At 46.8% G+C, this 26,517-nt stretch overlaps 4 protein-coding genes across 5 annotated transcripts; 2 read left to right on the plus strand and 2 right to left on the minus strand.

Annotated features, from left to right (window-relative positions):
- The first annotated feature begins 82 nt into the window (after positions 1 to 82).
- Positions 83 to 6,041, plus strand: LOC127330029 (transcription initiation factor TFIID subunit 9-like). 2 transcript variants are annotated; one of them, XM_071825113.1, is made up of 2 exons: positions 83 to 396; positions 5,707 to 6,041. In XM_071825113.1, exons 1-2 carry the CDS (start codon positions 100 to 102, stop codon positions 5,761 to 5,763), a joined length of 354 nt encoding a protein of 117 aa, XP_071681214.1. In that variant the 5' UTR covers positions 83 to 99; the 3' UTR covers positions 5,764 to 6,041. The 2 variants fall into 2 exon arrangements, with proteins under 2 accessions (XP_071681214.1, XP_051212352.2); XM_051356392.2 differs by lacking the exon at positions 5,707 to 6,041 and adding an exon at positions 1,727 to 2,239.
- Positions 6,042 to 7,803: 1,762 nt separating this feature from the next.
- LOC127332699 (uncharacterized) lies at positions 7,804 to 10,467 on the plus strand. The gene is made up of 4 exons (XM_051359021.2): positions 7,804 to 8,640; positions 9,658 to 9,753; positions 9,856 to 9,923; positions 10,034 to 10,467. Exons 1-4 carry the CDS (start codon positions 7,996 to 7,998, stop codon positions 10,161 to 10,163), a joined length of 939 nt encoding a protein of 312 aa, XP_051214981.1. The 5' UTR covers positions 7,804 to 7,995; the 3' UTR covers positions 10,164 to 10,467.
- A 2,779-nt stretch (positions 10,468 to 13,246) lies between these two features.
- On the minus strand, positions 13,247 to 15,461 carry LOC127332700 (uncharacterized). The gene is made up of 8 exons (XM_051359022.2): positions 15,151 to 15,461; positions 14,923 to 15,052; positions 14,596 to 14,718; positions 14,448 to 14,501; positions 14,189 to 14,235; positions 13,911 to 14,012; positions 13,640 to 13,691; positions 13,247 to 13,528 (listed from the first exon to the last, which is right to left on the minus strand). The coding sequence occupies exons 1-8, from the start codon at positions 15,268 to 15,270 to the stop codon at positions 13,509 to 13,511; spliced, it is 648 nt and encodes a 215-aa protein (XP_051214982.1). The 5' UTR covers positions 15,271 to 15,461; the 3' UTR covers positions 13,247 to 13,508.
- Positions 15,462 to 25,096: 9,635 nt separating this feature from the next.
- On the minus strand, positions 25,097 to 26,082 carry LOC127332703 (stress-response A/B barrel domain-containing protein UP3). The gene has a single exon (XM_051359029.1). The coding sequence runs from the start codon at positions 26,017 to 26,019 to the stop codon at positions 25,234 to 25,236; it is 786 nt and encodes a 261-aa protein (XP_051214989.1). The 5' UTR covers positions 26,020 to 26,082; the 3' UTR covers positions 25,097 to 25,233.
- Between the last annotated feature and the right edge of the window lie 435 nt (positions 26,083 to 26,517).

The following is a 26,517-nucleotide window of genomic DNA, read 5'->3' on the forward strand; positions in this document are numbered from 1 at the left end:
TGTATACCTTTATTAGTTGAACCAAATCTTAATGGACCCCAGATTCTCCCGCGAAGAGTAGATACGATTCCATTTCCTCAGATCGGCTACTCTGCCCTAATGGACCCCAGAGCCGTACAGACACCTCTTCCTCCGGCGGCGGACGCCGGCGACGAGCCACGGGATACGCGCGTCGTGAAGGAGATCCTGCACTCGCTGGGGCTCAAGGAAGGGGATTACGAGCCGGCAGTGGTGCAGCAGTTCCTGATACTCGCCTACCGCTACGCCGGCGGCGTGCTCGTCGACGCGCTGGCCTACGCAGATCACGCCGGAAGGGGCGCGTCGCTCGATGCGGACGACGTCCGTTTGGCCATTCTCTCCAACGCCACCTTCTTCCCCCAGCTGCCCAGTCGCGAGGTACGCTGATCTGTTCCTTCCTCGCGAGGATTTTCTCTGCTGTTTCTTGATTGCAATCACGTAAGCTCTCGACGGGGTTGTGGTTGGTTAGATCCTGCGCATGCATTCTCCCTTCCCCGTTCAAGTTTTCTTGGACTTTTATCGATCATCTGAGGCTTTAGCATTGGAAAAAATTCAGTGTTTTTGACTTCTGCATCTTCTCATGTATAAATAATACGCAACAAACTTAATTTGTAAGAGGAGAAACTGAATATGCATACAAAAAGAGGGGAAAAGTATCTAGCAGATACTCAATATGCTTTGTACTCGTTTTGTTTATTATACTCAAAATATACGCCCCTGTGCTGCCTCTGAAAGGCCTGGACACATCTATGTTTCCAGTAGAAGCTAGCTAGTTGCTTTTCTGCAACACGTCCTGGTATATATTGATATATGCTATTAAACTTAGCATGTATACACATTTAAAAAATAATCTTGATAAGAGAAACTCTCGAATAGACAATAACTTGCTTTACAAATGATTTACCTTATGCTTATTTTTTACTCCGCTTGCTTTCACTGAGAATTACTACCCTCCCATCATTTTTGACACTCAGCCGGATGAAAATTCATTTTTAGTCTTGAATTTTTTTACATATAAAAACATGGTAATCTAAGAATTCTTGCACTACCGGCTCATCCTTTATATGAAGTTTTGTTGCCACCTAATGGGGGTTGACGCCTTGACGGTTGACCGCTATCAATTAGACATTGTCAATGCTTTGACTAGACCTTTGTTCATATATTGTTTTATCTTTAGGGACAAACCATCTGCAGTTAAAATATCATAAGGCGTTAAAATATCATAAGGCAAAGAGGACAAATGCTCCTGGCTTCAACCCTGAAAGATTTGAAAGCAGACACTCTCTCTTATCATTCATCTTGACACCTCCCCTGAAAAAAAATCACCTTCATACTCACATCAAGGAATCTTTTCTTGGGAATAATAGAGTCAATATGGTCTGATATGACATCTGAATAAGTCTTCACCTCTTATCTAGACTAGTCAAGAATACACAAGACGGTTGAGTTATCAAAATTATACCCCATAATAATGTACCTATATAGCAATGAGGGGTTTTCTACAATTGATTTCTCATGGCGCATAATGGAACCAAGTTCACAATATAATTTATTTTATTGGGTTTACTAATTATGGTTTTATTATCCGTATCAGTTTTAAGCACTGTTGTGAAATTTATGCCATGAGCTATATATACCTAATTGATCCTATAATATTTGTGTTATTAGAGTTTTTTTCATAAAGTGATGAATTCTTCACCTTGGGTAGGCTATCATCGAAATGGCACGTAGTCGGAACACAACCCCCCTGCCCAAGTATAATACTCCTCTAGGATCAATCTCTCTTCCACCTGATCAGGACATGTTGTTGAGACCAAATGACCAATGGCTTTATCACTTGAAGCCAAGCGATAATGTTGAAGAAACTAAGAACAAGGATGACGATGAAATCTGCAATCCTGAAGCTACTCGCAACAATGAAGAAAAAAATGGTAGCGATAAGCAACAATTTTCTAAGAGGATTTCTGCCAAACTCAATGCTATGGCTGCTAGGGCCTCAAGACGACGTATACTGAACACTCGAAAATCCAAGAAGGTTCAACCATTAATATGATTTATTTTTCTATTACAATTATCTTGTACTCCCCCATTTTATATTAATTGTCGTTGCAACACCTAATATAGAATGGAGGGAGTACATGGTAAATTATATGCTGTCATTGATAGAACTTGATACATGAGTGTAAAAGTTTTGGGCCTACACTGACAACAATTTCTCAACTTGGCATATTTTGCGGGCTACAATTATTTTGAAAAGTATGATTGCTGGATAATGACATGCCCAAAATAGGATATGGAGACTAAAACATAGCATCACACGATGTGCATATGCAGGGACCAACACATATATGCAATGTTGAGGGTACAACCATATGAACTAAACTGTGGCTCTTGGATATTGTTATGTTGTCAAAATTTGACAATTGTAAGTTAGTATTGGAACCCTGCACTAGAATTAGCCAACCTACACTATCAATTTAGCTATGGTGGTTTCTAGAGATGACAACGATCCTACCCACAATGATCTTTTTTACCCCAACTACGGAAGGACTAGGCGAGCACACACTTCAAAATAAGAAGTATGAAAAATTATTAAAAGAAAGTTACAAGCACAGAGAGCGAAGAAATGCAAGTGAATCTTACTGATTTCAAAATATTGCAAAATCTTAGTGGGCCATGATTTTTTGTTCAAGAAGAGGCATATTCCAAGGTTAGCCTATAAAAGAAGTCCATTTGTGTAACTATGGAACACATAAGCAATATGTTCATCCTTCAAGTGAAATACTTTTCCACGACGTTTATTTCGAATGTTTCACTTAACTTTGTTGGCGACGTTGAGTCAACATCACTCCGATGGTGTGTGAAAGGACATGAAAATATCAACACAAGAGTCTATCAAGAGTATCCTCTTATGTACTAGTGGAGAAAATGTGATAAGTAGGGAAAAAATTCTCCAAAAGCAACATAAAAGTTGTTGTCTAGTTCCAATTAAATCCACATGAAGGGGTAGGAGCTCACCCAAACCAAGTATGATCTCTTCCACCATGGATAGCTTTTCCCCCACCATGAAAGCTTCACAACCAGGACACTTGACGGACCCCGTGCCCTCCCTCGTCGCTCCCGTGGGCGACGGGGAGGGAACCCTAGCCGCCCCCTTCTCCGGCCCCTACCTCTCCTCCTCCCCCTCCTCGCCGCCGCCGGACGGCGTCGTCGGGCAAAGCCTGGGCGGTGGCGGCGGCGGGGCCCTCCTTCCCCCTCGCACGGAGAAACGGCGCGGGCCGCGGCGGACGTCGAGGGCAACGTACTTGGTGAGGGGTGCGGCGGCACGGTCGGTCCTCCGGCGGCGTGGTGGCCTCGTGGTGGTGTCGGTGCAATCGGGGCGGCGTGCAGCAGCTGCTGCGGCGGCGGCGGCTGGTCCCGGGCGGCGCGGGCTCGACCCCATCTCTGGCAGCGGGGGTCTACGGCACAACGGCGGCGGCAGAGGCACGAGGATCTGGCAGGGGATGACGGCGGCAACCACTGGCGGCACGGCTGGCGGCGCAGCGCGGTAGATGGGCGGCGCCGGTGAGATCTGGGCCCGATCTGAGCCAGGCGGGCTCGATCTGGGCTCGATCTGGGCCTAGCGGGCCCCACTGCGTACGTTGGCCGCGACCATTCTGGGGCCAGGTGGGCCTCGGTTGGCAGCCACCGCGTGCCAGATCGGTGTCCGCTCAATCTTCGGTTCGACCTCTCACGCCCCTTGCCCTGCCGCTGGTCTGTATGGTGGTGGCCGCCGGTTGATGGGTTGGGCGAGGATGTCGGGGCGGCGGCCGTGGAAGCTGCACGGTTGGCTCTACGGCGGGCGACGTTGCGGTGGTGGTGGCTTCTCTTCTGGGACATGGGGATGGCGTGGAGTGGGCGGCGGGGATTCCTGGCGTCGGTGGTGCTTCGGCAGTGGCGGCTCCCAGATCTTGTCTCGGAGGCTCTGTTTGATGACGGCGGGCTGCACATCGGTCCTTCGTGTGGAGGGAGTCGATTTCGGGCGAAAGCCCAGCGCTTTGGCGCCAACGGTGACGGCGCCCGTGGGTGTCGTGTCCCTCTTGGGGGCACCGTTGTGGTCGCTCCCCTGTGCGTGAGCTCCGGGTGAAAACCTCTGACCGTTCTCGGTCTCGGCGGCGGCGGGACCTTGTGTCGTCACCCTCTTGGGGGCGTCGCTGTGGAGCTTGGGTTCCCGTGGGCGGTTCTCGTTGTCATCGGCGGGCATGCTCAGATCTTCTCGCGGTGCTTCGATCCCGACGTAGGGTGGACTTGGCGGCTTCCTATCTTATACACGTGACATTGAGGCCTTAGTTCCTGGTACTTGTTGTCTGCGGGCAGGATCGGCGCTCCACGGCCCGGAGCGGGAGGGCAGGCGGCCCTCCCCAGCAAACAACTTGGTGGGTACGAGACGACGATGTCCGGTGGTTTCACAAGGAGGCGGGGTGCATCTTTAGTTAGTAGGGTCGGTTGTACCTTGGAGGGTGTGGCGTCTCCTTTATGTTCTCTGTTTGTATCTTTGATCTGCTTTGTAAGAGGTCTCCCTCACTACCTTGTATCGGTTTGGCCGTGTGCGGCTTTATTTATAAAGCGGGGCGAAAACCTATTTCGAGGAGGAAAGCTTCACAACCACTCCGCAAACACTTGGGCCTCTTCACAATGTTCATAAAGAGGTCACCAACACAACAACCACCAACCATCTAGGTGGTGGTGTCCTCCAAGAGCCCCCCACAGACACACACACATTGGGAAGAAGACCCATATGTACAGGGCCCCGAGAAATTTACTCGTTGGGGGTTCATGGTCCGGATAGGACTCGAAGTGGATCGGATCCGGGATCAGGTACGAATACAAGTACATATGTTATCGGATTATGCTCAAAAAAAAAAAATATGTTATCGGATACATATGCGGAGAGTGTTTTACTCAAACTAACATGCAGATTATATGCATACTTAATTCGGAATGGGTACATATATCTTACAAATTTAACACCGAACAAATAGAAAGAAATAATCCCTAAGACAAAATAATAAAGTTATGTCAATAGTGTCAACTACAAGATCGTATACACATAAATATACTACTCCCTCCATCCATAAAAAGGATGTCTCAGTTTTATCAAAATATGCATGTATCTAGATGTATTTTAGTGAGTAGATATGTGCCAATTTAGATAAAGTTGAGACATACTTTTGGGGCCGGAGGGAGTACTTCACTACATAATAGTTTCTAAGTTTGATCCCACAAAAAAAATACATTTTACCACTTCTTTATTTTTGATACGTTGATAATCGGCATATAGGTATAAGACTAATGAAATTGGCTAACGAAATTTTATTCAAATTTAAAGTATATGCACTTCATATCCACACATGCTTCAAAATCCCATATTGTAAAATAAATTAAAACAATGTCTACATCCATCCTACATTTCAAATATAAATATCAAATATTCCATACTTCCCGAACCAAATTTTGGCGCTGGTCCAGGAGCTATTCGATTGGTCCTACCGTCTTGATTTAGGAGCAGAGGGGTGTGGTCATTTTTGTTTTTCGTGATTTGTCCGGTGCCTATTACGGAGCATCAACGGTAATGGTCGAAGGGGCTGCTTATTGATCCAACCACTCTGTTCAGATTGATTATTTGATCTTTATGTTGATCTTGTTTAGATTGCACGAGATTACTTTACCGTAATCAAGGACATCGAGGAGAAGATCTTATGGTAATATAGCACTACTACCCAGGAGATCACAAGCAAGAGAAGCCTAATTGCTTGCGTCATGTTATACCATGAACAAATAAACTCTAATGTGTAAGTTCATAACAATCTTGTAGAAGCGATGACCTCCCTTTCAGCGGGTCGCCAATGTTAGTTATACACTAATGTAGAGACGATGTACATTCCTTTGAGATGCAATGAGGATGTGTTCAGAAGATGGCAGAGTGTGCTCTCGCGGTGCCGCCTATACAAATCGCCTTCCACAGTCGAGTGTCGTCTTGCTCCTAGCCCGCGACGGGCTCCTCTGGCGTGGCTGAGGGACCGATGTTTTCAATGCCTCTCGAGAGGCCACTGTCCGTGCTCCTGCAGGGACCCAATTCGGTGCAGGAACTGCCTCAAATTTGACCATATTGCTCGCTTCTTCGGTGCTATGCATTGTCCCGATCAATCTGCACCGCTTTGATGTTCTGCTTCACTGCCTCTCCAACCGGTTGCACCAACTGCTTCACCACCTTTCCAACCAGATGCACCCACCGTTGTTCAACCCTGCCCGCACCCAATGATGCCGCTACCCTTTTGGATGTGTGTTTGGAGCACACCCTTCTGGAGGAGGCTATGCTGATTCGCTCTGAGCTTCGCGATTGCCTTGCGCGGGTTCAGAATGTTTTGCTTAGAGTGGAGCGTGCTCTTGGCAAATTGCAGTTGCTACCTTTGTTGCCTAGGCTCGAGATCGATTCTTTCGAGCATATGGACATGTGGGCCTCTGCAACCGGTCGATTCTACTGAGTCCACCGAGGAGGAGTTAGTGGTTGTTGATGATGATGCAGTCGCTGAGATGGTGTTGTCAAAGTTTGTCGTTTGTGGTTGGGGAAGATTGCACCTTTGGTTCTTTCTCCCCCTCGTGCTAGGTCATATCCATTGTCGTAGCATGTTGTGTCGATTTCCTTTGTGTGCGAGGACATTGATGGGCTCATGTCTCCATTGATGCAGATCAAGCCCGATCTTCATGAGTTGTGTGAGGTGCTCTCTCTATTAATGATGCATCTGTAGGTGGTTGACTTGAGGACATCAGCGGTGGCTTCCACACCATCATTGCGGTGCTTAGCCAGCCGCTTGACTTTGTTGACCATGGTGAGAAGGTTAATGAGGTAGGTGAATTGGCACCTAACTTCGAGGCACTTTTTGCAAATGAGCTTTGCAACTTGCTTGTATGTTTGGAGGCGGCTAGATCTAGCAAGGAGATTGCTTGCCTTTGTACGAGGAAGGGTACGAGTTACAAAATCAAGAAGCTGAAGAAGTATCTCAGAAGCACAAGCAAAAAAAAATCCCTAACTCTTATTTAATAGATTTGGCCAAAGCTTCCGTTTAAAAAAATCATATTTTGATCGAGAAAAAAAAATACTACTATCATATACCACCAAGGCTTCCTTCTTATAACTTTTAAACCCCCTTTTAAATATATGACGTTTAATCCCTAACTTTTTTTTTTTGAAAAACAATATATATTAGGTCAGCAAGCCGCCTCATTAAAAACCTTCCAGCCCCCCCTTGAGTACCCTGGAAGGAAAAGAGTGCGTCTGAAACTTGCTACCTTACACAAACAGTTACACAGCAGGGTTACAATCAGCACTAAGGCTGTGAACAAGAAAAACCGGCGGCTCGACATTCCAGGTAAAAGACTCCTCCTGTACCAACGCAAATTTTGCGCAACAGTGGTTTGCCTCCCGCCGAACAGAAACTACATTACAAGAGATGAAAGATAAACTAATATCCCTAATCTCTTCCAGGATTGGACGAATCACATACCTATCCACCTCACCTTTTTGCCAACATCTCACCAGCTCAGCACAATCAACCTCAAAAATCACATGAGTAAAACCTCTCTCTGTAGCATACATGAAAGCATCTCTGAGAGCCAAGAAGGTAACTCCCTTTTAAACCCCCTTTTAAATGTATGACGTTTAATCCCTAACTCCTGTCTCAGAAGGTAACTCCTACTCCAAATTCGGGATTTGTCGTAGAAAATCGTTTCGCGGTTGAACCGGACTCTCGAGAATAGACATTCGCAGCCTCGCAGGCGGTAGGTACCGCCCCAGAGATTGTCTTCTTCTTGTGCAATCTGCATACAGATCAGACATGCAACAGCCACGCGCACGCACGATACAACTGTGAAACGACGTGACCAACCGCCAAGGTACCGCGCTCCGCGATCCAATCTCCAGCCCCCGCCACCGCAACCATGCCATCCTCCACGCTGGGCATCGCGCCGCTGCTGGACGCCTACTTCCGGCGCCGGTTCGCCGCGGCGGGGCTGGTCCAGGAGACCGTGCCCCTGGACGGCGGCGCCACCACGGTGCACTGCTGGCGCTTCCCGCCCGGCGCCGCGGCGAGCGAGGACCTCCCCGTGCTCGTCCTCCTCCACGGCTTCGGCCCGCCGGCGACGTGGCAGTGGTTCCGCCAGGTGGGCGCGCTGTCCCGCCGGTTCCGCCTCGTCGTGCCGAACCTCCTCTTCTTCGGCGGCTCCCGCACCTCGCACAAGGAGCGGTCGGAGGCCCGACAGGCGGAGGCGGTCGCGGGGCTCATCCGCGCGGTCGTCCCCGCCGGCGCCCGCGTGTCGGTGGTCGGGACCAGCTACGGCGGCTTCGTCGCGTACCACGTGGCGCGGCTGCTGGGCGCGGACGCCGTGGAGCGGGTGGTGATCGCCAGCTCCGACCTGCTCAAGGGCGACGCCGACGACCGCGCCCTGCTGCGGCGCGGCGGGGCGGACCGCGTGGAGGACGTGATGCTGCCGCGCACCCCCGAGAAGATGCGCCGGCTCATGGAGCTCGCCTACCACCGCCCCCGCCGGTTCGCCCCGGGGTTCGTGCTCCGAGACCTCATACAGGTAACGTAACGGCCGCCGTTTCCTCGCTTCTTTTGGATCCTCTTCCTCCGGCCGCCATGTGTGGTTGTGACCACGAGTCAGGAGCCAGGACACAGGTGTCCATGGCCACACTGCCACATTACAACCTATTCCCGTATTCTGATCTGTCGGTAACCAGGCAGCATGCAGGCGGGCAACATAGCAAAAAACTTTTTCTTGTTCTTATTCGCCATGGGTTTATTCAAATTCTTAGGCGTTCTCCAGAGACCATATCAAAAATTCCGCCTGAATTTCTCCTGATCGTTGCATGCTCGGAGGCGAACGTGCTTGCCATGTCTATCGTCGCCGACCGTGTGGCCCAGCAGATTCGTTCGTCCAACGGCCTCGCCGCGGTAGCTACCAGTCTATTGTCACCATCCACTCTGAACAGTACGAGCTCCCGTCTCCCACCCGTTCTTCCTGAACGGTCGTTCCAGCCGGTCGCTGGCTACCCTTTCTGCTGCGAAGGACATTTCTACCTGCCGTGTTTTCCAACTTCCTCAGCGGCGAAGGAGATAGTGGACAGGTGAACGACCTGTACGCGCTGCATCTGCCTACCTAGCTATATCCCAGCAAGCGACAGCATGCCTCGCCGTCCTTCACCTTTCTCCAACCTTTTCTGACACGAAAGTCCATGTCAGGCGACAACTGAACTGTTTGTTAGACGGCCGATACGTCTCTTCTGAGAAACCATTCATTGAAAAGGCCCCGCCATGATTTCCAGAAACACTCCTAGTCGCGGTGACGGTCGGATCACTTTACATTAGGTAGTGTAGAGTGATTGAAATTTGAAAGACATATCACATTGCAATTAGTTAGTATAAGTATTGTGCTTTTGGGAGTACTAGATTGTATCATCTAAACAATTGCAAACGCAACATTTTTTTTCTTCGAGAATCATACATCCTCCATGATTTTTTAGCTTCGTGTGAAAAGGTCCGCCACCAACTTGATCTGAATAACAGTACCACACATATGTAAAACGTGTGTTTGTTGCAGTATCTCTACACCAACAACATAGAGGAGAAGAAGGAGCTGATCAAGGCGATAACCCTGGGGGACAAAGACAAGTTCCAGCTCACTCCACTCCCCCAGGTACGTGCTAGCAAATCCTGCAGACAGACAAGAGAGTGCATTGCCTACCAACTTACCAAGTGAGCTCATAATTTATTCTCATCTCCGCGCCATGTTTTTCAGCAAGTTCTTGTGCTGTGGGGAGAGAATGATCAGATCTTCCCCATAGAGAAGGCATTCCAGGTGACAAGGTCAGCACAACACTCTCTGCTCTTGCTTGGTTGGTGTTGCAATCTGGTTGAAACCCTGTCACACAATGCACTGTAACTTATACATGAAAAATGTGTGCAAATCGATGCAGGCAGCTAGGTGCGACTGCTAGGCTGGAGATCCTGAAGAACACTGGCCACATGCCGCAGGAGGAGGACGCAAAGAGGTTCAACGAGGCTCTGCTGAACTTCTTGCTACCGGCTCCGATTTCATCACTGTGACGCGAATTTCATTGCCGATATCTGGGAAGAGATGGTCGGGGTTTCATAATTTAAGATATGTCTTGCCTGTAGACTGTAGTTAGCTTATTTATCGGTTCGGCGTCTCAAACCAAAAGTACACTCAGCATCTTTAGGGGAAAAAACGTTGCAATCGGTTTGGGCTGCTTCTGCTCTCTACATATGCTTGGCCTATGATCTTAGTATTGCCAAATTAAAATAACACACAGCACGACTGCACGAGGGAGCACTGATAATTGAGTGTAATGAATTATTGATTCAGCAGGATAGACGAGGACTTGAGATACCGTGTTTTCTGATGTCAGTGTCATAGAATTTAGCTAGTATATAATATGTTAATAGAGATTTGCAAATGTATCAGTACCAGTTGAGCGAGCAAAAGTAATGGACTGGCGCAAATAAGAACTTTTCGCTCGCAAAATCCCATATCTCCCTTCTCAGATCTAGGAATCATCTAAATGTTATTTTTCCATCGGACGCAAAATAAGCAATCTCTGAACAAATCTGAAAAGGATAGGCATCATTTTTTTTCTCGGCACAGTAAGTCTCCGAACAAATCTGTTTGAAACCTGAGCAGATAATATCGAAATTGACACTGTAATGTAAGTTTTCAATTTTTAACTCCAGCTCACTATAGATTTTATCTCAGAAAAATATATGGAATTATATATCACCTATGATTCTGCAACGGATGACCAAATCAACTGACAATATAAATCAGGCTGGCCAGGCTCGGGGGGAGGAGGCCTATAGACATTGCACCCCTAATCTTCGACATATCCAACCGCGAAAATTGGGTGGTAGCCAAAGCTTTGCATGAAAATTCTTGGGTGGCCAAAATTGACCTTGAGAAGAACTTCACTATTGAACACTTCAACCAATTCCTTGAGCTTTGGACACATTTGTCCACCATCCACCTCAACGACTTGTAGAAGATGACATCTCTTGGAGCTTACCTCCAACAGCCAATACTCCGCTAAATCGTCTTATGAAGTGCAATTCTTAGGATTGATCAAGTCTCCTATGTACGACACGGTGTGGAAGGCTCGGGCGCCTCCCAAAACGAAGTTTTTTTTGCATGGCTCGCCACGCAAAATAGAGTTTGGGCGGCCGATCGGTTAGCCAAGCACGGTTGGCCCAATTGTGGCATTTCCCCTCTTTGCAAACAATGTGTTGAGTCTGTCAATCATCTCTTTATACATTGCCGTTTCACCAAGCGGCTTTGGGCCCTTGTTGTGAGCTGGCTTGGAATCAGCGGAGTTGATACCTCCCTTTGGGCCGGGTTAAGCATGAAGGAATGATGGAATGGGATGGCGGCCAGAAGTGCTCCAAACCGCAAGACCATGTCAACTCTCACCTTCCTCATAACTTGGGAGATTTGGTACGAGCGGAACACGAGGGTTTTCCGTAACAAGCAAGATCCCGCTCAAGTTGTTTTTGAGAAGATTAGGAGACAGGCTAAACTTTGGGTGTTAGCGGATGCAAAACGCTTGTGGGATTTGATGCCGGGAGAGAGTAATTCTTGTATCCTGTACCTTGTAACGTATTTGCGGTTTCTGTAAACTTGCTAAACTTCTCCTTAATTAATAGATTGGGAAAGCTTTTGCCCCCGTTTTGAAAAAAAAAACGGAAACCAGGGCTACCAGGACTAGGAAGAAAATCTGGAGGAACTTCTTGTTGAGAGTGTACAATAGTAATCATTCGCTCTGGTCCCACCTCATGACATGAGCATTCCATTTAGAGGAAGCAGAATCGCTCCCTACCGGGTGATCGCGATCACGACACGATAGGCGAGTATTTTAGGGACCATTCCTAGTTTCTTCTACCCGAGGGGGAGAACAGAGGGAAGCAATGCCACTGCACCATCAAAACGGAGAGAGAAGAGAGAAGCACATCAATGTCACCTTCTCTGCCGTCCATCTCGCCAGGGCTGACCTCGGCGAAGAAGGCGACAGTGAGCCTAGAGCGAGCCGCTAGCGAGCAATAAACTTAGAGGAGGGGGGTACGGATGCGTAGGCACCGGAGGTGGAGGAAGCGGCGGGGCTTAGATGGAACGCTTAGGGCGGCGAAGGACCGACGCGTGAGGAGCTTTAATTGGGATGGTGCGGTGAGGCGGCCGTGGACAGCACCGGTCAGTGGTCCGGCCAGTGGTGGATGCAGGGTTGGAGCTGGTGCTATTCTTCCTCTTGTGCAGGCGGTGGTGCTCCTCCTCTCCGCTTCTTCTCTCCTCCGTTCCAACAGCAAGACATCTATAGTAGCTATCAAAATTTCATCCGGGACACGGTCACCCATAAGATAGCATAGCCCTATAGCAAGTTTATCTTGGATGTACACTGGTAAAGAAATTGTTGTTTTTCGTTGAACTCCAAAGGAAATGAAAGTATCACCCTTTTTGTTCTAAGAACAGTAAGCCCTTTGATTTGATTGGATATTTTCACGGTAAACCTTGACCAGTAGTTTATTAAAGTACACTCCAATACCGCAAGTACCTGCAAGCGAAGCCTATACATATAGTTTTTGAATTTCCAATGTGAGTATTCATAATGATGCGAACACTCTGATGTTATAATAGCTTAACAGAAAGGCATACCCAAAGTATCACTGAACGTATGTTACTCTGTTACAGATAACTAACGTGACATGCCATAGATGTAGACAACTCTGAACTCAAGCAATTATCTTGCACGTGTAGCATCCAAAGACCGTTAGTCAATAGTATAATGGAACTTCTCTATCTGGTTTCAGCGATTTGAATTTACAAACTAGACTACCAACATAGCAGAGCACATATCGAACGAGCCAATCATAACAGTTCTGAGGACGAGCAGACTTTTAGCAGTAGGAACACATGCTACTTAGAGAGCGAAAACGACAGGATTTAATTAGTGAATCCCCTGCCTCGAGCAGAACACATGTCAAACATATCAATATTTACATTCTGAATTCGAGCTTCTACATGCTAGAATTTTTTTTAAAAAAAATGTTTACTCCGTGAAACACACATGAATATCAAGTCGCACAATTTCCTCCTTTTACTTTTCATCATGTGAACTCAACTATACCAGTTAACGAAACCAGGCAGATGAATTACATTTGATTGCATATTCATCACTGCTTGTACAGCCACAGTAGAAACATTTGCAACAGCATAATTCAGAATTCAGAATTCAGAGTCATTAGTTTCTGGTACGCCTTGACAAAAAGAAGTCAGGAAGAAGATTTATCCATAACCACCTGACTAGATACTACTCCCATCGAAATTGCTCAATGAGTTGCAGACGAAGAAGAATACCAACAAAACTAAACCTTTTCAGAGTCCAGCAGTCATTACTCATAGTAGTCTTCTTCTGTAACCCAAAAAGGACTTTTTTTAGCCAGGTTTGCAAACATATACAACACTGATTTGGAAGAAAAAGAAGGTAGCACTCATATGAATTGAACATCAAATGGAAACTTACGTGCTTCCTCTTCCTGGTTCCAGTCATCGTCGTCATCGTCAAACTCGATATTCTACAAGGCGAGACCATGGGAGTCAAGGTATGAGTGCTAGAGAAGACAATACGGAAGACAGGAAATGTACATAGCTGGTCTATCCATTTCATATTTGTTGACGTGGCAGAACACACATACACCACATAATTATTCCCAAACTATACACCATCCAACACCCATTTCCTACATCAAAGAACAACTTGAATGTATGAAGTTCCCAAGTTTCAATATACTCACCTGATTATAATCGTCATCTGAACTTTCTTCCTCTTCTACTTCCTCCTCCTCCTCCTCGTCATCCTCGTCTTCACCATCCTTTTCGGCCTTGTTCTCTCCAGCCTACAAGTACCAAATCTCTATCAATATGGTAGCATAACCTCACTACTTCCAAAATGTGAAACAAAGCCTAAGACTCTAAAACTGGTAATGATATGTCTACAACAGAAAAAAAAAAAAAGCTTTCCAAATTGACTCCAGCAATCTGAAAGAAAAATTAAAAGATAATGATAGCTTGCCTTGTGCTGTGCTTCAAGCTTCTCAAATACTTCAAACGTCTTGTCATCTAAGTAACGGAATACAAGATCCAAGTAAGAGGTCAACGCATGTGCAGCTAAATAATTTCTAGCCTACAGATAGACATGCCAGAAGAATGGTGCTAACAAAGCAGTTTACTTAAAACAAATCCTAGAAGATGTCACAACTCAAAAGCAAAAATACAAGTTCATGACAGAAGCAACAAAGAAATTATGTTACTGTTTGTGAAAAACAGCAAACCTGCATCTTTATCCCACCGAAGCTTCTTACTGACTGGTTGCGCTCGTGTAGAATCTGAATTGTAACATAATGTCAAGGATCTATATTGATCTGCAGTCACGTAGCATAAGTACGCACGCACAATACTATATTAAAGAGTCAAAACTACCTTTCCACAGTTCCTCAGGGAAATTCCCAGGAGTTAGTTTGAGGTACGATTTAAGAGATTCACGTTTGTTTCTTGTTTTGCGCTTCCTATCAGAAAATCTCTCAATCTCTTTGTCGTCATTTTCTGAAAAGATAACGAGCAGTAAGTGACCATATAGAATCTAACAAAAAAAGAAGCAAAACCAGAACATTGTAACCCGGAAAGATGATGTGAGTCTCGTTATTTATAGGCCATATATAACAAGATAATGAGATGGAATTGAGAAGCAATGTATTAGATTGCGCGGAAAGAGGAAATGAGGATCGATAACAGGTTTGTTCACTGTACTTTTCTTGGGGACATCCGGCTCTAGATGGTAGCAAGAATTCCTAATGAACTCCTCGAGCTTCAGGGTGGACAGTATCAGAGCCTTCTCCTCGGCTGTGGCCGCGAACTTCGTCTCGGGCAGAGGGATCTCCTGCACGGGACGAGCGTCAAACACCCGGTGTGTGAATCCCGAACCTCAATAGGTGGTGGCTATAGAAAAGGGGGAGGAGCGGAGGGGAGTGGCTGTACCGGGAAGTTCTCGTGGGGCTCGTGCTTCCCATTGAAGTTGAAATTGGAGGACCCGTAGCCTCCGCGGCCGCCTGTCCCGCCTCTGCCTCCTCCTCTCCCTCCGCGGCCTCGGAACGACATCCTGGGGAGCCCGAAGCCGCGCCTCTCGGTAGAAGATGGAGGTGTTACGGGGGCACCAGATTAGGGGGGAAACGAGCTGTGATCGACGGGGGTCGGTGGGGGTGAGTCTCGCCGTCGTCGTCAGTGTCGGCGGTGGCCGGAGGAGAGACAGACGGCTAGGGCAGGGGTGAGCGCCGACGCGGCGGTTGATTCGGTGCGAGGAAAGCGAGAGAAGCCCAGCCCAGTGTGCCGCCGGCGAAGGGACAGGGCAGGGATGGTGCGCGGCCCGTTGGCCCGGTCGATGCGCGTGGCCCACCTAGTACATGGGCTATTGAGCATTGCTAGGCGTCTGAGAGGGCCGGGACGAATCAATTCGCATGAGCCCGCTGTGCCTATCTGGGCATTAGGGACTTTGTTGTTTGTTGTGTTTGAATTATTTCTTCTTTTAATCAACAAGGAGGGACCTTCCCGGTTCCATTGATCACATCGACGAAACTAAACACTTTGGCCCGAGGTTCTCAGTTAATACAAAAAAAAAACTAGGAGAGAGATCGTTTAAAACTGTCTCTTACAAAACACACTGGAAATCGACACATGATCCATCACTAGGCGAGTGTTAAAGAACTCAGAGACAAGATGCCAAATTTGTTTAGCCACTATGCACTGGCAAAAGAGATGATCAATGCTTTCATCTTCATGATAGAAAATACAAAAAAAGAGGTTTATTCGTGTTTCTTTTAAACAAATTGTCTCTAGTCATAAGTTTATATGAGACAGTAACCAAAGAAACACATGGACTCTAGAGGGTATGTTTAGTTGCCAAACAGTGGGAATATGAATAGGAGTAACCCCACCAAAATTAATGATAGCATAAAGAGAACTAATGGAGCGGTCATATTGCCAAATCAGAGAATCGCAATCATCTGAGTAGGAAATGCTGGTGGCAATCCCTTATAGATCATTCCATTGTTGCATGAAGGGAGGTGAAAAATACCACTAAAGGTAAGCATCAAAGTAGATCCATCCTAGACTTGGGCAATGGTTTTATTATATTCATTGCAAACAACATAAAGTGAAAAAATGAACGGCTAAAAGGGAGGTACCAAACCATGTGTCCTCCCCAAATCTAATTTTCCTACCATTTCCTACTTTCCACCTATATCCAGATTTAATACTCTCTATAGCCCACACATATCACTCCTTTCCAGAATTGGGACACTCTACAGAAGATGTTGGGATTGTTTGTGTTATATTTGGCATCCACTAGGGTTTTCTAGAGCTTTCCATCATCCCTAGAGTGTCTCTTTATCCAGTACCCAAGAAGGCAGATGTTAACATTAGCTAGGTCTAGGATACCCAACCCTCCAAATTCTTTATTTGTGCACACTAATCTCCAATTTGCTAGGTAAAGCTTCCCCTGCCCATCAAAATCATTCCATTAGCAATTGGGCATTTGGGTATGTATGAGATCCAAAACTCACTAGGGGAATTTGAATTTTTTTCTTTAAGTAACCACATATTTCATTAGATAATCGGTTTACAAAGGTTACACATGTGGCCACCATATAATACAAACATAAATACCAAGCAACTTTCCACAAAGAACCCCACAAGTAAAATTACAACTCCACCTTTGGAGAACCTCGTGCCTCGCCGGATCATCCTCCACCATCGTCCTCTGCCGCCACCATGGTAACGCTAGAGAAAGAGGTAGAGTGCCACCATACCCAGATCTAGGAGAACACCTTTGCATAGAAGGATGTTGTTTGACCCGACGAGCCGGACCGCGATGAGCGACAAGACCGAGACTTTGTGGCACATCGTCCGGGGAATTTCCCCATGGTCACCAGATCTCGAAGCCATCCACTTCATCCGATGTAGTCAAAGAAGAGGAACATCGCCGTCTGCCACCATCCATGCGCCCAACTGCAACGCATCAAACACAATTGCGGTATCCAATGTGATCGCCACCCATGAGTGTTTGAACTTTCTTAGTGTAACATACTTTGATTAGTTTTAGAAATAAATCGTTTGTTACAAAAACAATCTATTATCTACTTCATAGAAACCTAGCTGTCCAAAGAGAAAGCCTCCCTTCCGGTCATTTACGGTGGTTACCATCATGTAAATCAATGATCTAGCCTAGGTTCATATTGTAATTTCATTTTCTTTAGATTTTTTTTTTGTTAGTGGCAATGTTACGGTTGTTGATCACATGCAATAAATATCTCGTGGATTTGTGGTAGTATAATGTTGTGGCACACTGGGTCGACACAGGAAATTTGTGAAGTTTTGATATGAATGTTCTCATTTCTTCAGAATAGTAAAAGGAGTATTTAGTTTTTGAAAAAGAGCTTGATCATGTTGGATGTGCGCCACCGAATAGCACTTCGCTCTTACAATTATTAAGCAGAATTTGTAGGAAATGATGAGGATATCCAGGAAGCTTGGTACACTAGGACATCCCGTGATATGATGATTAAGTCTAAGGTTGTACTAGTATTTAATCATAGTATTATTATTAGAAAATAATGTAGCCATGTCATGTGGTGGGCCAATTAGGAGTTTAAGTGTGTCTGTTTGATTTGGGCCTGTCCAAGTCAATTAGGTTAGGCCCAATAGGGGCTGGGCGGCCACCTCTCCCTCATATAAGGAGATGGTGCGGCCTAGGGTTTGGTAGATTAGGTTAAATCAGAATAATGTAGAACTTCAAGTTCATGTTATCACCGTTCCTATGGGATCGGTGTGTGTGACGGCGTCTCGGACGTTCGTCCAGTTATCTATCAATAAAGACGTGATAGTTCTTGAGTTTGTCAAGGGTGATCGTGCGTGCGAGAAGGTCCTCGAACTGTCGAGGGTTATCGAGCTTGGCGTGTCTATTCAGCTTGAGGTTCGGCGTTCCTCGTCGAGTTGCTCGCTGGATTGGCGTTTCCCATCTTCAGGTTACGTGTATCGCACACGTGATTGGAAGAGTTATCGGATCCATTGGATCAAGGAGGTGCACCGTGAAAAATCGGGCCAACGACCCGTATCATCTTGGTATCAGAGCGCTAGGTTGATCACGGTGCAAATTGTGGCCGTTGAGTTGGTCTTGTGGTGGGCACGATGGCACATATCTGGTGGAAGAGTTCTTTGGTCGCAGTTTCGATTATTCCTTCATGTTAAAGGCTGATTTGTTCATCAAGGCGGCGGCGGTGCGTGTTAAAGCGAAGATCGATAATTTTCCAGTGTCGTGGACATCTGATTTTCATTACGCCAGGAAGTGGGCAAGCGAAAAAAAAAGTGTGTTGATCAGATCAGATCCGAGTCAGTTTTGGCATGTTTTCGATTTGGTTGGTACATGATTATTCTTGTGGGCCAGCTAGGAAAGAAAGAAAAAAGTGAAGGAAAATGGAGAGGCAGCACGTGGTGGTATGATCACGATGCAACGAGAAAATTATGGAAGAGGGAAAGGAAAGTTTGGATCGGGTTGCTAAATTGGTTGTTTCGTTTTGGAAAGGAAAGGAATCAACATTAGTTTGGATCTATATACCACGTGGAGTTCAGGCAGCAAAGAGAAAAAAAATAGGAAAGGAAGGTTTGGGTGTTGGTACGTGAGGTTCTTACTGGGAGAAAAAGAAAAGTCAAGTGTCCAAATCAGATTGGACTTCTGTTTGCATCGGTAGTTTACATCTTCTGTGTGATCTGTTGGTGTGATTTTTGTGGATGGATAGAAATAAAGGAAATAAAAAAGTTGTTGCAGAAAAATTGTTCTTGAAGGAGGAAGATACTGGTTTTCAGAAAGATTGCATACTCGGGTGTGTTCAGCTTATTTGGATCCATGGCGTGCAGGAGTTTTTTCTGTGTGTTTTGGGTGATATGCTTGGTGAACTAGGTGTTTTCAGCTTATTTGGATCCATGGCGTGCAGGAGTTTGTTCTGTGTGTTTTGCGTGATATGCATGGTGCACTTTCAGTTTGTATTTAGAGGATGCATGTGTCTCAATCAGGTTGATGGCGTCGAAGACCAAAGGGCGCCAAGGTCAAGTCAAGCTAGTCGAGAGGGAGGATGAGGTGTGGAAGACTGGCGAGGCTTGCGGATGAAGACCGGCGATGTTGCTTATCTGACGCCACCCTTTTTCCAGCAGACCCTCACACGTTGGGGACAACGCTTCTTGAAGGAGGAGGATGATGAGGATATCCAGAAAGCTTGGTACACTAGGATAGCCAGTGATATGATGATTAAGCCTAAGGTTGTACCAGTATTTTATTATAGTATTGTTATTAGGAAATAATGTAGCCAGGTCATGTGGTGGGCCAATTAGGATTTTAAGTGTGTCTGTTTGACTTGGGCATGTCCAAGTCAATTAGGTTAGGCCCAATAGGGGCTGGCCGGCCACCTCTCCCTCATATAAGGAGATGGTGCGGCCTAGGGTTTGGTAGATTAGGTTAAATTAGAATAATGTAGAACTTCAAGTTCATGTTATCACCGTTCCTATGGGATCGGCGCGTGTGACGGCGTCTCGGACGTTCGTCCAGTTATCCATCAATAAAGACATGATAGTTCTTGAGTTTGTCAAGGGTGATCGTGCGTGCGAGAAGGTCCTCGAAATGTTGAGGGTTATCGAGCTTGACGTGTCTATCCAGCTTGAGGTTTGACGTTCCTCGTCGAGTTGCTCGCCGGATTGGTGTTCCCCATCTTCAGGTTACGTGTATTGCACACGTGATTGGGAGAGTTATCGGATCCATCGAATCAAGAAGGTGCACCGTGAAAAATCGGGCCAACGACCCGTATCAGGAAAGAAATGATATTTGTTCGCTCCTACAATCATCGTGCGGACCTGTAGGAGCTAAGAGACTACGATTCCGCACATTTGAAGGAGTACATGATCTGTCATAGCAAATCCATACATGAGCAAGGCATGGTCCTTCAATGGCCTCATCGCGTGCTTTCGGTGTGTAGACCTTTATTCATTAGAGACATTGCTAGATTTATGGTTGAAGTATCTTATTTTTTACTTAGCAACACCTCTTTTATAACAGTGAGAAATGAACCAAAGCGTGATCATTTTGTTTTGGGAGCCACCACGCGGCCGGCATCTTCCCGGCCCCCATGCGAGCCCGCCGCGCGCTGGTGCCGCCTATGCTCCCGCAGTCATGCCTAACCAATCTTCCTGTCTCGTATCCTCCGGCCACGGACACAGGATTCTGATTGAGATCTCATTCTGATTCCTTGCGTTGCTTTCGTCAATTCGTCTAATCACCTTGTACTAAGGAGTGACGCATTCTGGCTTGGCCAACTGGGTGCTTGCTGGGACTTAATTTAGCCTAATTGGGTGCGATCATGGGACCTCCGCCGAGAATTTGCAACCAATTCATGAGTTCGCCCTTCGTCCTTCGGGCATGTCCCTTGTCAATATCGAGAGAGTAATCCATACTTACTCCGTTACTCGGTAAGCTTGACGATACTCTCGGCGTATATGAACCAGACAAACCAGCCGTTTGTCTCAACTTGGAAGCAAACAAAAGGCATTTGTCGTCGCCGGCCTCATCTTTCAACGTCAAATTGGCATTACTATGTGCCATCTCGTCCTCGCCTCCCGTGTATTTTCACGTTTGTCTGTAATTAGTTTACTTGTTTACCAAGGTATTATTCATTTATTCTGGGCTGAAACACCTAAGCGTTTAAACCCCGAAGGGAGATTGACCCTACCTAAGTATTTTCTTAGATAGAAGTGGTTGGTCAAGTGTGAGTCACGCCGGGGCGGGTAGACCCACTTTGAATAGCAACGCCCAGATCAATGGAAAATGGAAGTTTCTAGAATTGCTGCTCTGTTCTGTTCAAGAAGTCTTTCTCCAGGGTTCGGTTCAGAAGGCGGGATGGAAGAGAGAGAATGGGCTCATGATAATTTCGGCTTGCGCTCTAGAAGCAAAACTCGCCAACTGAGGCATAGAGTGAAAATATCGATCATTTATACTACCTATTTCCATAAAAATATATCATATGTAGACGCTCTTTAGTGTATAGATACATTCAAATTTAAATAAATCTTCGATATTCTTTTAAAGACAGAGTGAGTAATATAAAATGAGCTTCGTTCTGCGTTGATCCTCACAGTGTCCACAGCCGCAGCCCCATTCTGTCCCTGTCGCCACGCATACGCTGCGCCACGCAATGGAGCCCGAATCCAAGAGAGAAGAGACCAGTAAGGAACCTGAGTTACCTGACAGCTCTGTTATATACCGAGATGCAAGCCTGCAACCTGGGCCATGACACGAGAGCTAGCAGCTCAATTCTGCAGCAATGGCTGAGCTAGCGCTCGGCATCGAGGGCGGCGACCTCGCTCCAGAGACTATGGGCCAGTGGTCGCTGGAATGGCTGGTCTGCGTCGTCGGCTTCACGACCGCGTGCATGTCAGCGTCCTTGGCTATCTACAAGATGCCCGCCGGCATCTTCGACGGCCACAAGTTCGCCTACTACGCCTCCGTGCTCTCCGCCGGCGTCGTTGGCCTAGCGGAGGTGTTCGCCGCCGTTACATGGATGTCTGGATCGGCCGGCGGCGAGACAGTTCGTGCACGTCGATGCGTTCTATGCGCTTCGCTTGTGCCGCTGGCGTTCGTGGCAGGCCTCGGTGGAGTTCGCCTATTTGTCAGGTAAGTATTGCTGATTGTCCGACCTTGCCCGCTATGATGCGTTAGCTGGGCGGAGCTGCAACGCTGCATCTCTCCCGCTGCCTATATATGTTTCGAGATTAAAAGTACACTACTATCCCCTGGTCATAAAAGGATGTCGGAAGCTTGATGTATCTAGATACTTTTTGGTGTATAGCTACATTTGAATTTAGATAAATTTCTAGAATTCTTTTATGAACGGAAAGAGTAGTTGATGTGTGTGTTGCGTGGTTTGTAACGGATATACTCGATTATTTCGTTTGTAATATTAGTAATAATTGATTCTCAAACGTGATATATAAGATTGACATGCATCTAATATTCTGCCGAGAGAATAGATTTCTTGTCTTTTAGTTCTTGTCTTCCGCTTGAGGCTGCTTGTTATACTAACTTTCTTTGTTTCCTTGCCTAGGACCACTTGTTTAACATCTTCTCTGTCATTCACTACTTGAGAGCACCAGTTGGAAGTTTCATGTTTCCAAAATATTTTGAGCGCCGCGTAAAATAGGTTGTCAGAATCGAGTCAGATTTTGAATCGAACCCTGGGATACATGTCACAAACCAAAATCTTAAGATCATAGGTTGCAAAGTCGTGGAATATCGGGACTCAACATAACTTAACGTCATGGATAAAAAAAAAAACCGGCTTTCGATTCGGCTAAACTGACGGAAGGTCCTCCTGGCCGTGATAGGTATCAACCAAAGATTGATCACATCTGAAAAAATTTGTTTTGTGTTTGAAAATGGCTCTAATTCATGTATAATCGCAATATTTTGACCACATAAAATAGGTTAATTTTCATTGAATTGGAGAATCATTGCAAGTTTTACCAAAATAGAAAAGAGTGAATTTCACTTTTTACCACCTTCCTTTGTTTCCGTATAAAACCACAAACTCATATTTCAGGTACCCAGAAAAAACAGAGCCAACAAAAAAATAGCACAACTAATTATTTGAAAATGCTCATGTTTCGGGTTAATTAAATGTGTTGCATTTGGTGTCATCTTCTATGGCTGCATGCAACATTCACATCAACGAGCATCGTCCTACGAGGTAGAAGCCTAATGGATCGTTCTAGATTAGTGTAGCGGTCTCGTATACTTAAAAATTGTATTTTTTTATAGTGGTCTTGAAAAGTGTATTTTTTATAGTAGTTTTGTATTTATGATGTTAATTACCCATCGAGTGAAAAAATATCTAAAATTTCACTTTTAGAAACTTCAGACCCTCCTTTTCTAGGGCATATTCGTTGGGCAAAGTGTGAGGTGACAGTTAAGCCTAAAAAATATGACGACAACAAGAAATGAAGCAGATGGGTGGACAAGATCATCAACGATGCACTATGCTTTTTTACATATTTCTCCGTGTCACATTGATCTAACATGTTCATCTTATATAGCGAAGCATCCAACATGATCAAATGTGGGTAAAATTGTGCTCTTCACTAAATGAGGTAGTATGTGTCACAAATACATAAGTAGTGTAAAATGTAAAATTCACTCAAACAAAAAAAAGAATTGTTTTGTGTCGGCTCGAAACTTCTCTATGATGTTCGTGACACAAAGTGTATAGTGATACAACTCAGATTACCGAAATATTTCCATCCCCTCAAGGGAACACAATCTGAGAATTTCCATACCCTCCGAATTGCTTCGGCAAATTTCATAAAAGCAAACGTCTTTTGTCCAAAATTTGAACTTGGTTTGTGCTGCTAAAAAAAGATACAACTAATTCTCAGTTGATCTAGAACTATCGTAGTTTTCTTTCACCCGATTTCACGTGTAACTGTGAAAAAAGATGTTCAATTCCAATTTACACCAATCACAATGCAAATCGAGAGTCTATCTAGAATCTTGATACAAAGTAACAGACGAAATCACCGAGATTTTAGGCAGACTCCCTCTATGCTCTAGCAGCCGCGCACTTCCTCTATGCAAGAGCAAGACGTGCCACTGCGCCGCCTGAACTAGCGCACAGCGACTCCGATGTGCAACATCATTTTCTAGCCTACGTGCCTCTTTTTTCAGAACTGGAGTGCACATTGATGCATGGAAAAATGTCAAAACAGAAGCAAATATGAAGTGGTCGGCTTACACAGGCAAGGGGAGCATAATCCGATTTTGAGGTCCATTCCATTACCAAGGCGAGGGTTGTTCAACGCACGATCGATCTCAATTTCACAAGGTCTCCATTATAGACAGCGCAAAACACACTTAAAACCGAAGCTAAACCTGAAACCTCTCAGAGGCTCGCCGCCGCCACTTTGTTACTGATCCAGGAAGCACATGGTAGCTATCCGAGAGTCCGGTCTTACCAGCAAATCTAGGCGTTGCCAGCGGCTGCAGAAGAACTTCTTCTGAAGAAGGCGGCACTGCAACTGCGCGTGCTGCAACTTCTCACTGCAACATCAAGTTATGGTGTACCTGGCTCTTTATCCTGGAGTGGACATTGATGCATCATGCATGGACATGCCAAAATTAGAAGCAAATCAAAGTTGTATGCAACATAGGCTAGCAATTCTTATTCATCTCACAAGATGGATCCCAATTCTGATCTAGAATTAACTTAATTTTCGGTTGATCTAAAGGGGGAGAGATTATAGGCAGACTCCCTCTATGCTCTAGCAGCCGTGCTCTACGTGCCGTCTGAACTAGCGCACAGCGAGCTCTCCGAGTCTGGGCATTGCCAGCGGCTGTCGAAGAAGACAACACCGGAACTGCGCGAGCTGCAACATCATGTTGGTCTACCTGCCTCTTTATTCAAAACTGGAGTGCACATGATGCATGGACATGTCAAAACAGAAGCAAATATGAAGTGGTTGGCGAGGATAATCCGATTTTGAGCTCCATCCCATTACCAAGGCAAGGATTGTTCAACGCACAATTGATCTCAATTTCACAAGGTCTCCATTATTATTACCCCTAATAGACACAGCACAAAACACACTCAAAACCGAAGCTAAACCTGAAACCTTTCAAAGGCTCGCCGCCGCCACTTTGTTACTGATCCAGGAAGCACATGGTAGCTATCCGAGACTCCGGTTTTACCAGCAAATCTAGGCGTTGCAGCGGCTGCAGAAGAATGCGGCACTGCAATTGTCCGAGCTGCAACTTCTTGCTGCAACATCAGGTTCTGGTGTGTACCTGCCTCTTTATCCCGCAGTGGACATTGATGCATCATGCATGGACATGCCAAAATTAGAAGCAAATCAAAGTTGTATGCAGCATAGGCAAGCAATTCTTATTCATCTCACAAGATGGATCCCAATTTCATGAGCTCACATCGACAACACACTCGAATCCAAAATCAACCTGAAACCTCCGATCATCATCATTCAGAGGCTGGCGGCCGCGGCCGGAGCGTCGACGACGAAGTCCAGCACCATGACGTCGTCGAGCAAGGGCCTGAGGGCGGCCTTGGCCTCCTCCACCTTGGCGTCCCCCTCGACGGCGTCGAGCTCCTCCACGCTGCCGAACACAGCCACCATCCCGAACTGGAACCCCTTGGCCCTAGCCGGGGAGAAGTTCTCCCCGAAGCTGACCCTGGCGGCGCCCTCCCCCACCCCAGCAGCAGCCCTGGTGGCCTCGCGCACCTCCTCCACGAGCCGCGCGACCTCCACCCCGTCCTTGACCTTGGCGAGGGTGAGCCGCACGGCGGCGCCGGGCGCGACGGGGGACGGGAGGTCGGCGGCGTTGACCCAGTCGACGGCGGTGGCGTCGAGCGCGTTGGGCGCGACGTGCGCCTGCACGGCGGCGACGTGCGCCGGGTGCGCGGCGTAGGTGGCCAGGTCGGGCTTGGCGGCGTAGCGGGAGTGGAGGAGGTGCGTGGGGCCCAGCGCCTCGGCGGCCGGGGAGCGCAGGCGGAGCACGGGGCCCGCGTGGATGTAGGCGAGCCCTGGCACGACCGCCGAGAGCGCCTGCAGCGAGGAGACCATCGCGGCGGCGGCGCCCGAGGACAAGGCCTCCGGGCGGACCTTGATGAGCACGAAGTGCTCGATCGGGGCGGTGATGGCGGGGGAGGTGGTCGAGGAGGACATGGCGGCGGCGGCGGCGGGTCGTCTGAGGCGGCGGAGGAGCGGTAGGTGGAGTCGGGGCGAGGGGATGGCTCTGAGGCAAATCATGGTTCAGGAGCTGGTTAAAAATCGAATTGGGGATTGGGGAGGACAGTGACCTGGCCGTCACACTCTTGGCAAGATGGGATTTTTATAGTGGTGCTGGCGCATGGAGTGGCACGGGCACGGCGCCGGTGGCGGCTGCGCTACGTTTTCTGGTGTGCGCCAGTGCAGTCCAGTGTGCAGGAGCATCGTGACACCGTCCAGCTCTGAAAAAGCTTCATGTTTGTTGTAAACTATGGTGTACCGCACACGCTCTTACCAGTACTTGTAGTTTAGCGTAGCTCTGGGTGAGTTTTGTTCGGAAATTGTAGACCGTCCATCGTTCCATTTCTCACACGCCGCCTGAAGCCCTCGACCGAAGAAACTAGCATTCAGCACCGACGGCAACAAATGGACAATATCAACAAAGGGCTCCAACAGCCATGCGTAGAATGGCACACTCCAGTTAAGCAGGTAATCTACTGTACATTTACTGATCATGAATAAGCAAAACAATACCACGAG

The sequence above is a fragment of the Lolium perenne genome, chromosome 2 (genome assembly GCF_019359855.2).
Source record: "Lolium perenne isolate Kyuss_39 chromosome 2, Kyuss_2.0, whole genome shotgun sequence".
Taxonomy (NCBI): domain Eukaryota; kingdom Viridiplantae; phylum Streptophyta; class Magnoliopsida; order Poales; family Poaceae; genus Lolium; species Lolium perenne.